Source organism: Tachypleus tridentatus, chromosome 13, assembly GCF_004210375.1.
Source record: "Tachypleus tridentatus isolate NWPU-2018 chromosome 13, ASM421037v1, whole genome shotgun sequence".
Lineage (NCBI taxonomy): Eukaryota > Metazoa > Arthropoda > Merostomata > Xiphosura > Limulidae > Tachypleus > Tachypleus tridentatus.
Window position 1 is genome coordinate 59833723 of NC_134837.1, and position 22044 is coordinate 59855766.

Genomic DNA, 22044 nt, shown 5'->3' on the forward strand with positions numbered 1-22044 from the left:
TGTGTGGAAGGAACAGGTAAAGATTAGTATGGGAAACAAAAATAGGGGATAGTCATGGTTCTGTGCAAGACAAACTCTCAACCAATGAGGAAAGAGTGTATTGCTGTCTCATAGATTTCAGTGGTTAAGTCACTGAAGATCTCCAAATATCTACTGATGGAAAAAATGATCAAGGTGTAAGTTCCAAAAATAAGAAGACAACAAACAACTGAGATAAAACCAAAACTCTCCCAAAAAAAGATCCCAACAACAGAAGAACAAACTGTGTAAAGAAAAAGCTGAAGTTGAAAAATGTGCCAACAAGGTAGTAATTGGAGCAAATATATCCCCTGAAAAACCTTCAGGATCTGATGGATCATCTTGGAGAGGAAGTGTATGGTGAGCAAGTACTGTAAGGTAGATGAGAGGGTGAGACAAAGTTGAAAAAATTGGGCATGGGACAAAAGAACAGTACAAGCAGGGTCTGCCTCCCAAATGGGTAAAATAGATTCCAGTTGCTGAGAAGCAAGGAATGTAAAACAAGCCTGATGGAAGAATAAATCAAACTGACCCAAAGCCTGCAGAAAGCAAGGTATGCTCATATAATTATGTAACTAAGATACAAAATGGTTAGCATGGACCCCAGTATCAGAAGTTGGAAGCATAAAATACTAAGAGAAAGGAGTACTGTATAACAAGGAAGATAGAGGAATATAAGAAATTGGGGCAATGTAAAATCATGTAAAAAAAACAAAATGTATTAGGCCTAACAAAGCCCATAGAAGAACCTTGGGTAGATATAGTCAAGGAAAAAGGCTGTCAAATGCTTTGCCATTCCAAACAGGTTCAGCTTATTTAGCAACAACATGTTGAGAACATCAGGAGAAGAAAGCTGACTCAAATAACAGTCAATCTCTCAACAAGTAATTGTTAATAATTCCAAAGTCAAGTTCCCCTACATAAAGCCTGAGGTGCTGATAAAAGGTACAACCTCTGACATGATAACATGCACTTCAAAATTCACATTGCAAATGTAAACCAAAACAAAACTGTGTGAAAAGGAATGAAAAACATGGAAACATTATTAAATTCCATAAATGGGTTGAAATTAAATAATATCATGAATAAATAAGCTTATTAAAAAAAAAAGACTGAAAAAAATTGAAGTTATGAAATTTCAAAATTTGAACAGAGTACTAAATAAAACATCCAAATATTGGCAGTACTAAACAAAAAATTGTAATTTGGTATAATATCTTAGAAGTCATGTGTCACGTGTGTAGAATCATGTCAATTGGTGGAAGTTTGTCACATGATAATTTCCATATGTGAATCAGTTAAATGATGTGAAGTGAGAGTACGCAGGAGTGAAAGGCTTGTGGCACATAAAAAAAACAACCGGCAGAGGGCAGAACTAAATGAGAATAGCTATGTATGTGAGTGGAAGCAAGGTATCTTGTCAGAACTACAGTTTTGTGTTGTATGCTTGACAAACATGGGTCACTCTTTTGAAACATGATGAAATTCATACCAATACCACATCTTTTCACCACATAACTAAATATTTACATAACAAAAGTTGTAATCATTTGTCAGTATAGTATAATCCTTTTGTTATTTTTTTCTCAGGTTACAAATAAACATTTGGGGATAAAGGAAGAACATAATTAAGATTACTATATTAAACTTTTATGATAATGTAGGCTTAGCATACATACTATAGTTTTACAAAACTTTCAGGGACGAAAGCAATGATTTATGTCTCTTTTCTTTGTGTATGTTGGTTTTCAGTTATTCAAACAGACACTGCCTCTGTCTTATGTTAAACAGCAATTATATGCATTTATTAGTTATAACAATTTTTAAATAAGCATGTTTCATATAGCTGTAAATCATGACATAACATGAAGACTAAAGTTCATGAAAGAGTGGTCCACTGATACATAATTTGCATGCCTCTATGTTAATTCTAACTTTGTACAAACTGTCTTTATTTAAAATACACATTTCTATTGAACAAAAGTAGCCAATGTCAAAATGACAACAAACCAGGTTTTTAGAATATTTAGCCCTTTATAAGTAATTCAATGCACCTCATCCAGTGTAAATACAGTATTGTGTATCCAACATTTTCACATGTTGCACCTCTAAAGCTTTAAAAACAACACAAAGTAAGAACTCATCCTCAGAAGATAAGGAGTTCAATCTAATACCATTATGTGTAGAATTGTCTACAAGTACCAATGTTTACTCCTTAGAAGACTATTCAAAGATAGGTAGTATCATTTTCTCCAAACCTGCTGTTTATAATCACCAATGTAGCATGTGGCATAACTCAACAAAATGTTTTACTATTACTTATAACAGACATCATGTCTGCAATTACCTACAGTTATTAAAATGATGTATCGATTCAGTTTAACTGTTTTTAAAGTATTGTACAATCTCAATTCACTTTTTACCAGCTAAAAATACACTAAACTGTAGAAAAATGGAAGAAATTCATAAAATGTAAAAACTACTGTAATTTTAATGTACATCTTGTAGAAATATTTAAATGTAAAAACTATTTTGACAAGTTTAGGCTACCTACAATTTACTCTTTATTCTATTATTATAATTAATTCAAAAAATGTTTATAAGTTCATATAAAGCTAAACAAGGCCCCTCCCTACTAGCTGTCTCTATCTTTGAACTAATTACTTGGAATTACTATAATCTATTTGACTATTACTTTCCCAATGCACTCACAGCCCCAAAGGGAAGAACACATTTGTTTGTGGTCATAAGATGCCAACAATAGACCCTCAACTAGGCCATACCTAGTGTAATTCATAGAGTTAATCTCTTACTCTTATCATCAGGTTGTATCTACACCTGTTGTAAAATGAACCAGAATTACATCTCTAACATTTCATAACCAATTGAAAACAAGATTTGACCTTTAAAGAATGGTTTTAACAGCTTCCACATTCCATCTAATAGGCTTTAGTTAGTTTGACAATTTTGAACCTAGTTTTCATTTATTTCATAATTTATATAAGGCAATATCTATCTTACTTTGATGCTTCATTAAATAAAGAAAAATACTTTACCTTGCTGGTTCAGAATTTACATTGAAGAACATTCCCAGAAGGTTTTGATTCTGTGTCATACAAACACATATTGTATTTAGAAGTACTACAAAACGCTTTTCAACCTCAACAGGTGAACACTCTCCACAAACAGCTAAAAGCTGAAGCAATGGACGGACAAATGGTTTGTGAAACAAGATATATTCTTGGCAGTGGCTGATTAGAGTCTGAAAAAATATTCAAACTGATAAATACTGATTTTTTTTCTCATATTTCATATTTGATAGTTGAAATTGTTAGTCAATGACAAGTTACTGTACATTACTACAACATAGCAGAATTCATTCAAAAACTAACAACTGATTCAGAGATGATATTATCTCACAATGGAAGTCTGTCATGAATTTGTGTACTTTAAATACAGATAAAAACTATTCACTGCATCAAAACCAGAACAACAAATCACAGTCAGGGCAACATAATATAAAACAAAAGTTTAACCACCTCCTAACCTGAACTTGTTAGGGATAACTTACCAGGGTTAGATAATCTGAGAAAAAGAATAGACTAAACTATTTCTAAACTATTGTCTAAACAATACTACCCTATGTCTTCTATTACAACAGTGTGGAGAAACTACTGTATCAACAATAATACCCCACATCTTGTATAACAACAATACGCAGAAACTACTGCATCACCAATACTACTGTAAAACAACAACACTACCCTATGTCATTTCTTGTGTTACAAGCAGAGGGAAACTACTGTATGTCATGTCTTGCATTACACTGTATCAACAAAGTGGAGAAAATACAGTATCAACAACATTACCCCATGTCTTGTATAACAACAGTATTCAGAAACTACTGTATCAACAATACTATCCCATGTCTTGTATAACAACAGTATTCAGAAACTACTGTATCAACAATACTATCCCATGTCTTGTATAACAACAGTATTCAGAAACTACTGTATCAACAATACTATCCCATGTCTTGTATAACAACAGTGTGAAGAAACTACTGTATCAACAATACTATCCAACAATGTACTTGTATTACAACAGTATTCAGGAAACTACTGTATCAACAATAGAAACTACTATCCAATACTATAAGTCTTGTATTAAAACAGTATGAAGAAACTACTGTATCAACAATACTATCCTATGTCTTGTATAACAACAGTATGAAGAAACTACTGTATCAACAATACTATCCCATGTCTTGTATTACAACAGTATTCAGAAGCTACTGTATCAACAATACTATCCCATGTCTTGTATTACAACAGTGTGGAGAAACTCCTGTATCAACAACACTACCCTATGTCATTTCTTGTATTACAACAGTGTGGAAAAACTCCTGTATCAACAATACTACCATATGTCATGTCTTGTATTACAACACTGTGGAAAAACTCCTGTATCAACAATACTACCATATGTCATGTCTTGTATTACAACACTGTGGAGAAACTACTGTATCAACAATACTATCCCATGTCTTGTATCACAACACTGTGGAGACACTACTGTATCAACAATACTATCCCATGTCTTGTATCACAACAGTGTGGAGACACTACTGTATCAACAATACTATCCCATGTCTTGTATCACAACAGTGTGGAGACACTACTGTATCAACAATACTATCCCACGTCTTGTATCACAACAGTGTGGAGACACTACTGTATCAACAATACTATCCCATGTCTTGTATCACAACAGTGTGGAGACACTACTGTATCAACAATACTATCCCATGTCTTGTATCACAACAGTGTGGAGACACTACTGTATCAACAATACTATCCCATGTCTTGTATCACAACAGTGTGGAGACACTACTGTATCAACAATACTATCCCATGTCTTGTATCACAACAGTGTGGAGACACTACTGTATCAACAATACTATCCCATGTCTTGTATCACAACAGTGTGGAGACACTACTGTATCAACAATACTATCCCATGTCTTGTATCACAACAGTGTGGAGACACTACTGTATCAACAATACTATCCCATGTCTTGTATCACAACAGTGTGGAGACACTACTGTATCAACAATACTATCCCATGTCTTGTATCACAACAGTGTGGAGGAACTACTGTATCAACAATACTAGTTTATTCCAGTATGTTTCCTGTGTTTTCTTTATTTTATATGTTATTAATGTACCATATTAGGATGTCATGAAGACAATCAAATTAAACATTATCATCATAAAGTGAACTTGTTTTTTTCCATTTCTTCAATAAATATATGAAAGTTCAAATTTCCTTCCTCCACTGATAGCTTGAATCACCAAATCAATCCAGATTTCAAACATTGCCACATGTTGTACTCGTTACCAAATTTCCTTATTAAACAAAAAATTTATTATCTTAAAGTCACCACTGACCTACCTTGAAACCTATACAGGAATTACATTTTAAGACTCATCTGTAACTTGTATTATTAGTAACATTTATAAGTTAAAATCATAAGAATTTTCAACCTCAACAACTAAAATATTTATTTTTCAACTTTTCAACCACAAAATCTAATGTTTTAAAATTATTTAAGTTATTCGATCCATTTCATATTTTAAACCCAGAGGTTTCATAAAGTATAAACTCATAAGCTTAGTAAATTAATTGCAAACCTACTACCAGAAACATCTGATTGAAAATAGTACCAACCATAATGTTAAACTGATAAAACTACAACATTTAAGATATCAAAACTTCTAGCCAGCCATGGCAGTTGATCAAACACCCATAGAGAATACAAAAATTCTTTAAACTTGTACTATCCCATTTCATAGGATTAATTTCAACACACACAAACTGTAAATTTCAATATATGTTGAATGAATATAACCTCTATCATTCAACATACTTGTCAACCATATATAAAATATATATACCTCATACATCTTGAGCTGCTCTAGTTTCATCACATTAACAAATTCTCCACTTTTAATGGACCACACAAATATCTTATCTAGTATCTTCTCCAGGAATAGGTAATCCAGTATGGGACCCACAAATGTAACTTCATCTGGATGACCAATGTTAGTGGCATCCGATTTCTTTTGGCTACTGACTTCTTGAATTAGCAATGCAATCATTTGGTCTAAAAGGTTCACAATACATGTAACATCATCAGCTCTCCTTGGTTCACTAGTAATATAAAAAGTATCACATGTGAAAGGTCATCAGAATGACTAGTATTTAATTATGAATTTTATCTGGTTTAAACATGAAAAAGGTTGCATAAAGTTTCAATTACAACTTCCAAGTGTGATTCTGTTTTATGTAAAATTAAATCAACAAGTGAAGGTTTTTCTTTGAATAATATGTACAATTATCATGCCTTTTTTGTTTCATAATGCTACATATATATATATAAATATGGCACAAGAAATTTGAGTAACAATATCATAAATTAATTAGAACAAAAGGTGTTCAGGATCAAAAGAAAATAGAGAAAAATAAATATAATGTTACAAAACCATGACAATCAACTATTTGTGAAACATAATTCTCTTTGTTTTCTTCATTTCTGTAATTATGGAGGTTAGCACTTTCATGTGCTGAAAATATATTTCTGATAGTAACTTACCTACAATATAGAGGTAAAGAAGGTACTGCTCATGATAGGAAAGCTGCTGCATGATTATTTACATGTGGATATGCATAAGCAGAAGGTGGGAAGTTAGTTATATGTATTGACAGAGGGCAGTGCTAGCCAAGGAATGTTATCTTGTGAGAGGAGATAAGATACCATACTCAAGTTTTACCAAGTACCAATAGTTTGAAGTGTTAATATAAAGTATACCAAGAACTTATAAGGTATCCAAATGAAACCAACCCTAATATTGGAAGAACAGAAGCACCATCTTGTCTCTCTAAATATACAAGTACAATAACTAAGAGATTAAAACTTTGAAGCAAATACTTATATGATAATTATTATGAAACCCTCTAAGGCAGGTTTCAACAAATATTTTCAGATCTAGTAGCCAGCCCAAAAACTCAGGAGCCAGGTGTGCACTACTGTCTGTACCAGAAGTAGGGGCAACATATATTTATCATTACAGCAACAAGTGCATGATAACAATCACATAAACAACCATTTGATAGTATTGCCCGAACTAATGGCCTAAACAAACATACTGACTGGTTGAATCAAGAGAAAGAAGAAAACCAAAATGGTATGAAATTAGTAAGGTGTTGAACAAACATGAAAAAGTGCTGAATCCACCATTAACATCTTAGAAACAAGATTTGATTTAGGACTTACAGAATGCAAAAATAGTTCTCAACTTTCAAGAGTTTTACATTTTGAGTACTATTAGCACAGTCTTACACATGAATAAAATAGGAGAAAATACAAGGTGCCATAATGAAATTTTTAGTCTACATGGCAATCTGTCACCCAAAATTTGTCAAGACCATCTCCAAAGTATCTGCACTAAATATCATCTTCATAATCAAACACCAGTCAATACGTCTTCCACATGAGACAATTTGAACCCTATATATGCCACAACTAAAGACTTATATACACCATAAATAGAACCTTATATATGCCACGATTAAAACCTTCAATGGTCACAAGAAGAACCTTATATATGCCACGATTAAAACCTTCAATGTGCTATAAATAGATAATCCCACATGCCAAAATTAAAGCCTCCCTCAATTGATGATTAAAACCTTCCATAGACAATAATTAGTTTTCTACATACCAGAATCACAGTGTGCCACATGTCACCAATTAAAGCCTCCTGAGTATTACATTCAGAGCCTTTTAAATACCATAGTTATGACTCTCAAGCATCTTTGGTCCTTGGTCCAAAATTACAGCAAACAACAGATGAATATTATTGGGGATCAATAAGTGGAAGATATTTATTGCCAAAACAAAGTTTACTAGAAAATTATACTATCTAAATACTAATATACTATTTATGTCACATAGTGACTGAAAATTCTCACAAAAAAGTAAGATTTTAACTAACAAAAACATGTATGCACTAAACAAAAAAAGGCTAGTCCACATCCTCTAAAATACAAAAGATTTCAAGTATTACCTTAATACACAGAAACTGTGCAGAATTAGTTTAAGGACAGCAACCAATAACACCTAAAGGAACTGTAAACTGGTGCTGAGAAAGTAATCAAATCCTTATACTTTAGAGTGACTTCAAGACAGACATCATAGAGTTGACAGACCACAAATAGGGACAACAAAGGTACACAATAGACATAATACAAATATATATGCTTAAAATAAACCAATGACTTGGTTTTATTTTTAAAAAGTGATTGCCATTTACTTTGATTTGTTTCTCTACTCAAATAAGCCCAAAAGCAAGGCAAGAAACCATCACATACACGTAACTCCACTCTACGTGTCTCTAGGCAGTGCATAATGTATCATTTCATCATAATAACTAGCAGTAATTTTAAAAAAAATCATAATTCTAATGTAAATGATGTTTACATTACATTATCATTACCCCTTGAAGTTATCTTTCTCATAGATATCTGGTGTTCTTTTAAAAAACTTAAATGCAGAGTGAAGCATAAATTACCAGCCAATAAAATATGAGTATTAGAACACAGTAACATGTAGAATACTCAGTGCTTTGTACAATAAACAACTGATGTCATCCCCTATATTATATAGAAAGTGAATCAATAGATGTAATGTTAAATTTTATTACACACATTCACAAAATATGCTAACTTTCAGACAGGGGGAAAAACACCACAAAACAAGTAATGAAAAATACTTTGTAAACATAAAATGATGTATGAATGGCATTACACAGGGATAATACAGTTTACATAGATTATTCCAACATAACTTTCAATATTAAAATTTAATGTTACTCTATACAATATATACTTGAATTTAATATTATACAGTTTATTATAATATTATGGTCATCTTGTCAACATAGTGTAAGTAAATTCAAAGAAAACTAAGTTGATTATTAAAGAAGTACAATAAGAGGTCAGTTAAACCAACCAATCTTGTAACCATTTTGTATTCATCCCAATATTACTGTTTTTTGAGATGCCATTCCTAACTCATTTTAAATTTACAAAATGTTTTTAATTACTTGTTAACTATACAGCATCACACATAAAAGTTCATCCACCTCGTGGTAATATTGGAAAACAAGACAGAAGGGATAGGTCCTAAATAAGCACAATTATGACTTAAACAAAACAGTTTCCATCATATCTAAAAAGTAGCCCACAGAACAAAAAAAGATACTAACAAGTGGAAAAGCAACAACAAGATTACACGACTGGTCTAACTGTAACAAACTTGATGAATAAATAAGGGGAATATACAGACATAAACAGATCCTGTAGTGGAATCACATACAGAGAGGATTACAGAGTCCTAACTCCCTTATATCACAAGGAGAAGAAGCCACATATAGACCTAAATGCATAATAAGAGAAAAAAAGACATGAATAGCCAGGCCTTGCAAGTAGGGAATGAACAATGTACAACAGTACAGAATCTCAATCTTTTCATGTTAACTCAGCACAAATGATGGGGTCAAAGTGCACTTTATTACAGAGTTACATTAAAATCTTAATTTAAGAATTTCACTAACAATGTGTGATAATCAACTTGGCATCAAAATGTAGTTTATAATTCCTATTTTAATATAAGTTTTAATTCCTTAACTTTAAAAGAAAACATGTAAATCAACTCTCAGTCCCAACACTCAATCACATGACTTTACAGTGCTTGGACTGCTTATTTATAGGTTAACATTTTTTAAAATCAAAAATATGAATGATCTAGGAACTGATTTAGACAAGAAAACCAGTGACTGGATGTCAATCTCTCACCTTCTTGAGCACAACAAACAGATGAAAACAAAACATTAGAAGAGCTGGGATGACTATCTCCACTGTCCCCTTCACCAAAAAACTGATAGCCCTAGAAGAAATGTCCAACATCCTAGAATCTGAAGGATGCAGAAATACTACAGATTGGATGGATAATGGTGGGAAGATGCAAACTCAACAAGTAATCCCAATGTAAAAACTTAAAGTTATGATGGGTCCATGGTAAAGTTTTTACACACCTTCAGAAATTCTTGGAGTTGAGCCCCCACAGATCCTGAAGGCATATGATAGTCACCACTGTTGATGGTAGCAATCCAGCCAAGTAGAAAAGCCTTGTAGATACGGATGGAACCTATTCTAGTTACCAACTAAGAGGCTGATTTCAGGGGTTGGGACATTTGAATAGGGGCAGAACCATGGCTCCCCCTGTAGGAGCTGAGGAAAGTTGAGAAGCCAACAATGACAGAAATAAACATAGATAAGTTACATCAACCCTTTATTCCAAAGAGTCTGGAACACTCACAAGAATCAAGGGTTGGAGAAAGGGGGAGGCCTCATTCAACTCGCAAAGGGTGTCAGCTAGTAAGTGAATGCTTTCCAACAATGCATCTCTACCCAAACAATCCAGACAACATACCAGTCAAAATACAAGGAAAAGTGCTAAACTTGACAATCAAACAAAGGTAGATGCTAAAAAAGATAACACTTGTCATTAAACTGATATGGTAATCACTGAGAAGATTCTGACAAAAGTTGGAGGGTTAATAAATATCTTAGCACCACAGTTAGAGACAAAGAAATCCTAAAAAATTGTGTTCTGTTCAAGTTAACCATTGACTCTGTTCTGGAACCACAAATCTCCCAAAGTGGATTTATTCTCTGAAAGTCTAAACATGTGTCCACCTGGTAGGGGTAGGCTAAAGCATGTTGTTCTGACAAAGTTGTCTCTTTGTTAACTGAGCATGAACCACAATATCAGGGGTTGGAAGAAAAACTAAGTATTTTCTCTTAGATCTTTCTGCCATAAAGGAAAGCAGACTCAAAACCAACTGAAAAAAAACACCAAAACATCATTCAGATGATTTACCATCTGAAGAAAATGAGACAGAAGTGACTGATCCCAATGTGGCCTTTTGAGAAGCCAAGAGAACAAATATAAATTATCTGCAAAATGTCCAGGATCATCTCAGAGCCCAGAGACCCCATGGTGAAATACCACTGGATTGAGTATATGCTTACATCTTACTATGAACAAGGTCATGGACAAATTGAGAGTGGTCCCCTCACCCTGGCTATTGAACGACACTAAATAACAGAGGTGGGATAGGACAGAACTGATTCTCCTCCATGCCAGAAACAGTAATTGACATGCCAAACATTTTTAACAAAAATCAACTAGGTAAAATGAAGAATGCTCAAAGTATCTTCAATTGTTGTAGTGCTGAGAAACCTGTTAGTGAATGTTTTGTTGAGAAAAAGTGATAATTAACAATGTAGGATTGTAACTGTAGTGTAAATGGAGGTATGTATGTTTTGGAAGTTAACAATTTCTTAAATTTAAAATGTATTTCCAATAAGATTTACCTGCACTCACACTCTGACACCCTTCCTCACCATTAAGATCTGGTGTTAGATACTGTAGACTGAGTCAGTCTCAAAATATTTTAACAATATGTGAATGTGGTACTTATATACAGTACAAGGATAGAGAATGAATTGATGTAAGTGGAGAGCACCACATGACAAATATCACCAAGGTTTATTAAGTGAGAATAAAAGACTTGAAAAAGTGAGAAAAATCAGATTAATGCTACGAGATAAAGGAAGAAACCATTTTAACTTTAAGAAACTATTACGTTTCTCTAACACAGTGTCTAACAAATTATCACTATTTCTTGCTCTTACAGTCATAAATAGTGTAGCACATGAAGCTGTCTATGCTTCTAGTCCCCAATGGTGCAGCATATAATGTTATCTTTGCATCTAGTCACCAACAGTGTAGCACATCATGATATCTTTGTTGCTAGTAGCCAACAGTGTAACACATGATATAATTGTTGCTAGTCACAAACAGTGCAGCACGTCATGATATATTTGCGGCTGGCCACCAACAGTGTAGCACGTCATGATATATTTGCGGCTGGCCACCAACAGTGTAGCAGGTCATGATATATTTGCAGCTGGCCACCAACAGTGTAGCACGTCATGATATATTTGCGGTTGGCCACCAACAGTGTAGCACGTCATGATATATTTGCGACTGCCCACCAAGAGTGTAGCACGTCATGATATATTTGCGGCTGGCCACCAACAGTGTAGCACGTCACGATATATTTGCGGCTGGCCACCAACAGTGCAGCACGTCACGATATCTTTGCGGCTGGCCACCAACAGTGCAGCACGTCACGATATCTTTGCGGCTGGCCACCAACAGTGCAGCACGTCACGATATCTTTGCGGCTGGCCACCAACAGTGCAGCACGTCACGATATCTTTGCTACTAGTAGCCAACAGTGCAGCACGTCACGATATCTTTGCTACTAGTAGCCAACAGTGCAGCACGTCACGATATCTTTGCTACTAGTAGCCAACAGTGCAGCACGTCACGATATCTTTGCTACTAGTAGCCAACAGTGCAGCACGTCACGATATCTTTGCTACTAGTAGCCAACAGTGCAGCACGTCACGATATCTTTGCTACTAGTAGCCAACAGTGCAGCACGTCACGATATCTTTGCTACTAGTAGCCAACAGTGCAGCACGTCACGATATCTTTGCTACTAGTAGCCAACAGTGCAGCACGCCTACGATATCTTTGCTACTAGTAGCCAACAGTGCAGTAGCGTCAGTGCAGCGATATCTCTTGCTACTAGTAGCCAACAGTGCAGCACGCCACGATATCTTTGCTACTAGTAGCCAACAGTGCAGCACGCCACGATATCTTTGCTAGTAGCCAACAGTGCAGCACGTCACGATATCTTTGCTACTAGTAGCCAACAGTGCAGCACGTCACGATATCTTTGCTACTAGTAGCCAACAGTGCAGCACGTCACGATATCTTTGCTACTAGTAGCCAACAGTGCAGCACGTCAGGATATCTTTGCAACTAGTAGCCAACAGTGCAGCACGTCATGATATCTTTGCAACTAGTAGCCAACAGTGCAGCACGTCATGATATCTTTGCTACTAGTAGCCAACAGTGTAGCACATGCTGCAAGTTTGATAAAGTGATTAAAGTAGAGCTCACTTCTACCCAAAGCTTGAAAATGTTTTTTTTTTTTGTAAGTACCTCAAGTTTGTTAAGAGAATTGTTTGTGAATTTTGTATTGTCAAAATTATATCTTGTAAAAATCATGAAGACTGGAGAGAAGTCCTAAAAAAAAAGAAACTGATATATCAGAAGAGCTGGTATAGGTATCGACACTTACTAGTAAAGCAGAGAACAACATTTTGACCTTCTTAGGTCATACATTGCTCTCTGCTTTGTTAGAAAAATTGTTCATACTCATACCAGCCATCCTGAGATATATTTATACTTGAAGTGGGTTTCTTGTCATCATGAAAGATGGATGTATATCTGTAACAATGTACTGTGTGTTATGAATCACCTTCAATTGCAAATTCAGGAAAACGATTTTCATGGATCCTATTTAATTAGAAGACCATAATATCAACACTTGATGCTCTAGGTAGACATAAACAGGTAAATAAACCAAGTATGGTAAAAATAGTAAAATGATTTAAAGTAGTATGTCAATCAAAAAACTTGACTTTTTTATTTAGTTTCCACAATATGAATAACAATTTATATTGGTACAAAATATATGATATAATTAACTGTAGATTAAGGAATGTACAAAACTGTCATTTTGCTGATAAATGGATCTTTAGTTACGATGAATAAAACATTAGAAGATTCTTCAGAATTTTGTTGTCATGGTTAGTTGTCAAATCTTTGTTATACTTATGTTTTCAACAGTTGTTTGTTTTTTTATGACCATATTCCAAAGATTTTACTTCTCAATTGATTGTTGTGTCACCCTCAATCCATAAGTCTTGAAGCTGTCCTGACAAGTAGCTGGCTGCATTTCCCCCTCCTTTGAAAGTTTTCTGTTCGATAGGGTTACAAGGGTACGTAAAAGTTTGCGACATTGTATTAATATTCTTGGCTCATTAACCACAAGTGGTTGACTGTTTATACTTATTTTTCAAAGAATGCAAGTTCTACATTTTTGTCATTTCGTTTACACACTTTAGTACAGGATGGTAGTGTACCCTTTACATCCTAAATGAGGACATGAGTTTTTCAAAATGAGTGTTTCAGAGATCTCAATTTGGATGCAGATGAACATTTAACTTTCAGTGTTTGAAAGCATGTAAAAAGTGTCTTTGTAGTCACTGTAATAAAAATCTATACACTGGATAGATGAAGTGGAATCGTGTTATTGGCCACTATTCAGTTCTACATATTATATAGCCATACAACAGCAGTTACTATAAATAAACTTATTATTCTGAAAATTATTTAATCTCAATGTTCAAGGGAGGTCCAGTTGAACTGACATTTTGATCAACATGTATACTAGTTTACACAGTACAACTAGTTATGTGTATAATTACTATGTATAACTAGTTATACTAGTTTAGGAGAATTCCATTCCTCATCAGTAACCCTGAACACAATTTAATCAGAGAAAAACTGGACCTATATCACAGCAAATAGTACCAAACAAAGTGTTGGTGTGAACATGCTCTGAAGTCACTATGAACATAGTCTTCGAGGTTAAACAACTTTTGGAATACTAAGTTTATTTATTATGTATGCTTCTGTGTGGCTATTTAATGTGAAGAACTGAATAGTAGCCAATGGCACTATCTCTTCACCTATCCAGTGTTGAGGTTTTTCTCATAATGACAACATAAACAAAATATTTTAATGAATACTCAGTCACATAACAGCATTTGGTTTTCTGGGTTACCATTTATTTAAGTTAAAAATGTACTTCCACTTACCTCCTCTTACACTACAGCTATTACCAGATTACTATGGTTTCCTGTCTTTGTCCATCTAATCATTGGTACTTTAGTCTTTTAATCCCCTTGGTGATATTTGTCTCATAACAATCTCCACCAACATCAATGTGCCCTCTGTTCTGGTATTGTATATACATATCACATTTAGATAATGTTATCACTTTTTCAAGACTGACCCAATCTTCAATCTCTACCACAAAATCTTAGAGGAGGAAAGATGGGAGTGTATGAGAATAAGTAAGTATTACTGGAAATCTGTTTTCAATTTTGGAAAATATTAACTTACCTCCTCTCACATTACAACTAGAATCTGTGCAATAGGAGAATGAGAAGAGTCAGGCTTCCTGTTTCAAGCATGAAGCTGGATGGTAGTTGGTTAAAGCTGACTGAGATGCAAAAGTTAAAATACCAAGACCGATGATATATTTAGTTGAAACAAGAATAGATGTCTCAGCTCTGAGAATAAAGTCTTTCTTGGTTGTTTCTAAAAATAGGTCTCAGGTATGGGAATTTTGAGAGTTATCTTTGTCAATTAAATGGTGCATGCACAGGACTAGGGATTGGAAGCCATGAAAAAAGCTTGTTTGATTCAGCTGAACCCACATTGTGCTGATATTAGTCTGAAGGTCAAAATCCTACACTGCAATACCTAACCCTTGTACACAAAAAATGCTGATAGTGGTGGCACACCACCACCACTATGGCAATGTGCATACAGGAGCTGACTACATCAAACTTAGTCATCCACAATCTTAGTAAAAAAAAAAAAACCAACTTAGATTCAGGAGTGAGTCACTTGTGAACCTTAGTGAATCTAGGCATCGATATAAGTGACTGAACACCAATTTTCTGACTTCTTAGGCCCAGCAACTGACGAGAGTAAAATCCCAGAAGAACTAGCATGAACCTCTCACTCTACCTCCAGGCAAACCAAACTCTGAATGCAGTGTTTTTTATAAAGCACCAGAATAAAGCGTACAGTGACAAAGGTGGAGTGTGTCACAGGATAAATATTGCTGAGGACAATTAGGTAGGGTATAAAAGACTGTAGCAAGCAAGAAATATTCAGACCAATGTTTAGATTGGCAAAGGAAGAAAACCCCAGCAGTCAAGTAACAGTTTTTGTGTGAATAGAGATAAATATGTTCTGGAAATAAATATATTTATCAAAGTATGTATCTTTCAGTACACTGCAGATGTGCCACATAAACACCTAGTAAATATGATGAATTGTGTTTTTTCTAAGCTATAAAAACATCTAGTGAATATGTTGTATTTTTAAGTCACAAACACATCCAGTGAATATAATGTTGTTTTTCAGTTGCAAACACGCCTAGTGAATATAATGTTGTTTTTCAGTTGCAAACACTCCTAGTGAATATAATGTTGTTTTTTAAGTTGCAAACACACCTAGCGAATATAATGTTGTTTTTTAAGTTGCAAACACACCTAGCGAATATAATGTTGTTTTTTAAGTTGCAAACACACCTGGCGAATATAATGTTGTTTTTTAAGTTGCAAACACACCTGGCGAATATAATGTTGTTTTTTAAGTTGCAAACACACCTGGCGAATATAATGTTGTTTTTTAAGTTGCAAACACACCTGGCGAATATAATGTTGTTTTTTAAGTTGCAAACACATCTAGCGAATATAATGTTGTTTTTTAAGTTGCAAACACACCTAGCGAATATAATGTTGTTTTTTAAGTTGCAAACACACCTAGCGAATATAATGTTGTTTTTTAAGTTGCAAACACACCTAGCGAATATAATGTTGTTTTTTAAGTTGCAAACACACCTAGTTTAATATAATGTTGTTTTTAAGTTGCAAACACACCTAGCGAATATAATGTTGTTTTTTTTTGCAAACAAGTTGCAAACACACCTAGCGAATATAATGTTGTTTTTTAAGTTGCAAACACACCTAGTGAATATAATGTTGTTTTTTAAGTTGCAAACACACCTAGAGAATATAATGTTGTTTTTTAAGTTGCAAACACACCTAGCGAATATAATGTTGTTTTTTAAGTTGCAAACACACCTAGTGAATATAATGTTGTTTTTTAAGTTGCAAACACACCTAGTGAATATAATGTTGTTTTTTAAGTTGCAAACACACCTAGTGAATATAATGTTGTTTTTTAAGTTGCAAACACACCTAGTGAATATAATGTTGTTTTTAAGTTGCAAACACACCTAGTGAATATAATGTTGTTTTTAAGTCACAAACACACTTAGCAAATAGAGTATGTTGTACTTTTTTAAAAGACAAACATACCTAGTGAACAGAATATATTGTATTTTTTAAAGATATAAAACATCTAATGAATACAATACATTGTCTTTTTACTTAGCCAAAAATACACCAAGTGAATGTTTTTTATTCCAAGCCAAAGAAGTACTTGGTGATACAATATGTTATCTTTTGTAAAGGCACGAATATACTTAGTAAATATAATAATATTTTTTAAAGCACAAACACACCTAGTGAATACAATATACTGAATTTTTGAAGGTATTAAAATGCATGATAAATACAATATATTAACATTTTTAAAGCACAAACACACTTAGTAAATAAAATCCCTCCTCATTTATGAAATACAAACACACCTAGTGAATACAATCCCTTCTCTTTTTTACAACACGAAAACACCTATTGAATACGACATATTGTTTTTTAACATTGGTGTTTCAAACTGTAACTGTATTTTTTTATATCGCTGTACCAACATTATTCTAATATGAAAATTAACCATAAAGACTGACACATTTTCTTGATGAATTACATCAACTCTTCAACAACTAAGAAGTACTTAAAATGAAGGAATACCAAACAGATGTAATAAAAACCTTGACTGGCTGATGGCCAACATTGAAGTTATTTGACAACTTTACACTACCATCACCAGAAGTAAAACACACAGATCAACAATCTAACACATATTTAGAAAGAAATATTGATTTATTAATTACAATAGTGATACTACTCTTGAAGGTTACTATAAACTAAGATATTTTGTTTGTGAGGCACATGTTTTAATGTTGCATGTCACTCAAAGTTTTTATTGTAGTTTAAACATTGTTCCTACTTTTAAACTTATCTCACAAGTTGCCTTGATAGTTAATTTTCAGCTTAGAAATATATTTAGAATTCTAACCTTGTCACATTCATGATTTTCCATGCCTGTTTCCAGTGTATTTTAAATGTATCAAAACAAGCATTAGTATCCAATTCTTGCAGAGGAGGAATCTGAGATGACCTCCTACGAAAACTCGATCTCAGTGGGCTATCTCTTCTGAACCAACTCATCATTAAAGCCTTTATGATAAAGCCTTGATATTTAACATGTCATTCCATGCACCTGAAAAAATTAAATCCACTTAAAAATAACTGAAGAGATTTATAAGATGGACATCTATATGAAACTTTATATAACCTTCAATTAGATAAAAAAAATAAAAATGTAACACCACCAAACAAAACAGTGGCTAAAATAACCAGATTTAAGAGTTAAGAGATCTTCCATCATTTTTCCAGGTTACACCTGTACTGTTATAATGTATATGTTAAGAGATCTTCCATTACCTTTTTAGCTTATACTTGTATTATTTTTATTTAATGTACATTAAGTGTTATGAGATCTTTTTAAGCTATATTTTTGTTGTTTTTAATTAATATTATGTGTTAAGAGATTTTCCACAATATTTTCAGGTTATATTTGTGTTATTTTTAATATACATTAAGAGATCTAACAGAATGACCGACTAGAGCAAAGTTCAATCACAAATAGAATACCAGACCGAATGACTGACTAGAACAAGGTTCAATCACTCCCAGCATCAAAACACTGACAAAATCAGTAATAATAATGATCCAAGTAGTAATTATGTCTTGCTTTCCTGTCATAATCATACCCCATTATTTTTTGATCTGTTCAATATGTACACATGTATGCACATTGCTGTTTGTAACTTTGTGATGAATTAAAATGAAAATCTTATCTGTATTACTGTGTTGCACTCTGATAGTTCTAACATTGAAAATGATAAAATATTTTAACATTTGTTGCTTACCAGTCCAAGTTCGCATCCTTAAAACTAATAATCAGACTGTCTGCCAGTTATCACCCTTCTTGAAAGGTGCAATAAGTAACAGCTCATGATCAAATATTGACCATCTTACAAACAACAATATTTGAAACAATAATTAGTAATATTTCTCTTTAGTACAAACTGTATAGCCACGAAAGCTAGACTAATCATATATGATAAATTAACAGGCTACCTGCTTGGAACTCATTCACAAAATATAAGTAACTGTAATCATAGAGTAACCAATGACAATTGAATATTCTTTAGGCTCATTAATCAACTCTCTCTTTTTTAATCTGAAGGTGACCTAAGAAGGTTGAAATGTTGTTCTCTACTTTACTTTAGTAAAAGTTTTAACACTCATAACAGTTGCCTTTTACTTTAGTAAAAAGTTTCAACAAGAGATTGAAATGTTGTTCTTCTTTACTTTAAAAGTGGGTTTCTACACTATCACAAATAATGTTGTTACTTCAAGTGGGTTTCTCACTATCACAAATAATGTGTGTGTAATACTGTGTACATTTATCTATTACCAGCCTCAAAACATAAGTGTGTTTGATATCAGTGATTACTGTGAAGTTTCTAACAGTAATTAAAAAGTATGAAAAACAAAGTTTTGGGAAAAAAACCTCTTTCTTCTTGATATAATACCTGAATAATAAAAATTGTTCTATAAATATTAATTTTGTATAGATTTTATCAGAACCTTAAGAAATAAAAGAAAAGCATGAGCTATTATAGGCCTTGTTTAGAGCTTGTACTGTGACCCAGGCTCACAGTAATGTTCCAAGTCTACTGTTGTTATCTGTATGTAGTGAATTACCTGATCATTATGTTAACCAGACACCAGACCAACTTCTGTTTAAAGCATGTATACAACTGTTTTGATTAATCAACTGTTTAACTCGCATGGCTCTCAGGGAATGAAGACCACTATCAAAAATGTTAAATCAGTTACACTTTGTGTTATAAACATTATAACCTTTACTTTCTTCAATGAAACCATTGAGGGTTATTAATTACAAGGTAGAACTACAGTATTGTGCAATTAGTATAGCAAAGTTTCCAAAAAAATTAAAACAAGAACAAAAACCAAGTAAATCTGTCTTACTTAAAACTTCCAGCAAGTTAATTTATTATAGATAGATAATATCACTGCAATAAGAAGGGCAAAATAACAAACATATTAACCATAATGACAGATTTACTAGGAACTGTACAGTTTCAGATTGAATTCCAGCTTTTACTGGAGTAGGATATTTTAAATAGATTTGAAATTAGTTCATGTCTGGTATTGCATTTAAAAGAAACACACCACATCTCTACAGTTAACACTATGCACACACATGAGGGTCAATGTGTACATGCCATGACCTGTTAAAAGTTTTAGTGATCATGGTCTTGTGTATTTAATTTCAAAGTTATTAATTACTCAGTTTATCCTAGATTTCTGATTTATCAAGTTCATGATAGAAGAGAGTAAATACAAAATATAAGGACTCTGAAAAAAAAAAACTGTAATAGACATGAAATTCAGAAGTTCTAGAGGTTATACACAAGCTGTATGATGGTCAATTTGCTTTTATTCTCATGTAAATCACCTTACACTCTGACTTACAAGAGTCAGAGTCATATTCGTAGCAATATCTTGAGTATAAACACTTTCATAACAGTTTATTATGTACAATGATTTCTTAATTTCACTAAAAGCTTGACAACTTTTATGTAGATACATAGTTTAGAATTATGGACAACATTTCTTTTACAATACGGATTGGTCCAATCATGTGCACATTTGGCTCATAAATACATTATTTTTATTTTCAACAGTAACTTTAACTATAAATCATGTATGAGTTATAACAAACATTTATATGTTGAATAAAGACTGGTTAAACATCATGTTATCATAAACAGTAAATGGCTTTACCACACACCTCGGTTCTTGTATAACAAACATTTATATGTTGAATAAAAACTGATAAAACAAACATGCTATCATAAACACTAAACAGCTTTACCACACACCTCAGTTATTGGGATATTACACGTAAGTGGTTAATACAAATTAATAATTACAGTTAAATGATAAATCACACAATACAAGTATGAAGAAATAGAAACAAATGTTCTGTCAGAACTGTAGTTTGTTCCATCATCAATAAAACTATTCCTTATTGTTATATATCATTGTTTGCCTATATGTTATGATCACAAGCTTAAGAAATAGCACAAGAAAAATATGTTTATTAAACAGGAATCATTTTAAACCTAACCAAACAAAAGGTTACAAATGATGTACTGATACATCACTCAAACAAAACAATAAAATTTATCACAACATACTGTAGTGGTCAGGATTAAGAGTTGAAACTTCAATCCTGGTGGCTCATCACAGAACTGATTTCAAGCTCTGGTCAATGCAGATAACAGATATGCTACAAACAGAGCTGAACAGACAATGAATCAAACCACCTTTACCTGGTGCTAGCTTGTAGCTGTTGGGTAAAGAATTCTGGGTTATACACCAAATTTCAGTTGTTTTAAGGTTATGTAATGAAGACTTGTTTTGTAAAACTTGAGTAGTGGTTGAGCATACATCTTAGAATGCTAGGTAACTATGGGTTCAATAATGGAAGCAGGGCAGGATTTTTAAGATGCAGTTATCGACCACTCAGGTTCACTTAGGGCTTCTTCATTACCTGTGTTAAAGAATTAGTACAACCTGGGATAAGAAAAGTATACATGGGCAAAAAATAAACTGATGGACTAAATATAAACAAAATTTCAAATAAACGGATACTTTCAGATAATTAAAAAATATTGGTATAAAGAAAGAACTAATAAAATACTGTTCAATAAACTTGAAGGACTCTAGTTTCTCAAAGTGTTGTATTACTGATTTTGTTGTTTGAATTGTTTTAAGGAGCTAATGATTTAACTGTTCAGTCAGTATCTAAGATAATTTGTTATCTA

General features: G+C 33.2%; 1 protein-coding gene across 1 annotated transcript in view; it reads right to left on the reverse strand.

Moving 5' to 3' along the window:
- The window catches only part of LOC143236146 (FHF complex subunit HOOK-interacting protein 1B-like), a 68477-nt gene that overhangs the window by 44496 nt on the left and 1937 nt on the right, over nucleotides 1-22044 (reverse strand). Inside the window, 4 exon segments of the mRNA XM_076474434.1 lie at nucleotides 3075-3280; nucleotides 5977-6232; nucleotides 18135-18338; nucleotides 21415-21770. Coding sequence (XP_076330549.1) covers nucleotides 3075-3280; nucleotides 5977-6232; nucleotides 18135-18289 — 617 coding nt within the window. The 5' untranslated portion in view covers nucleotides 18290-18338; nucleotides 21415-21770.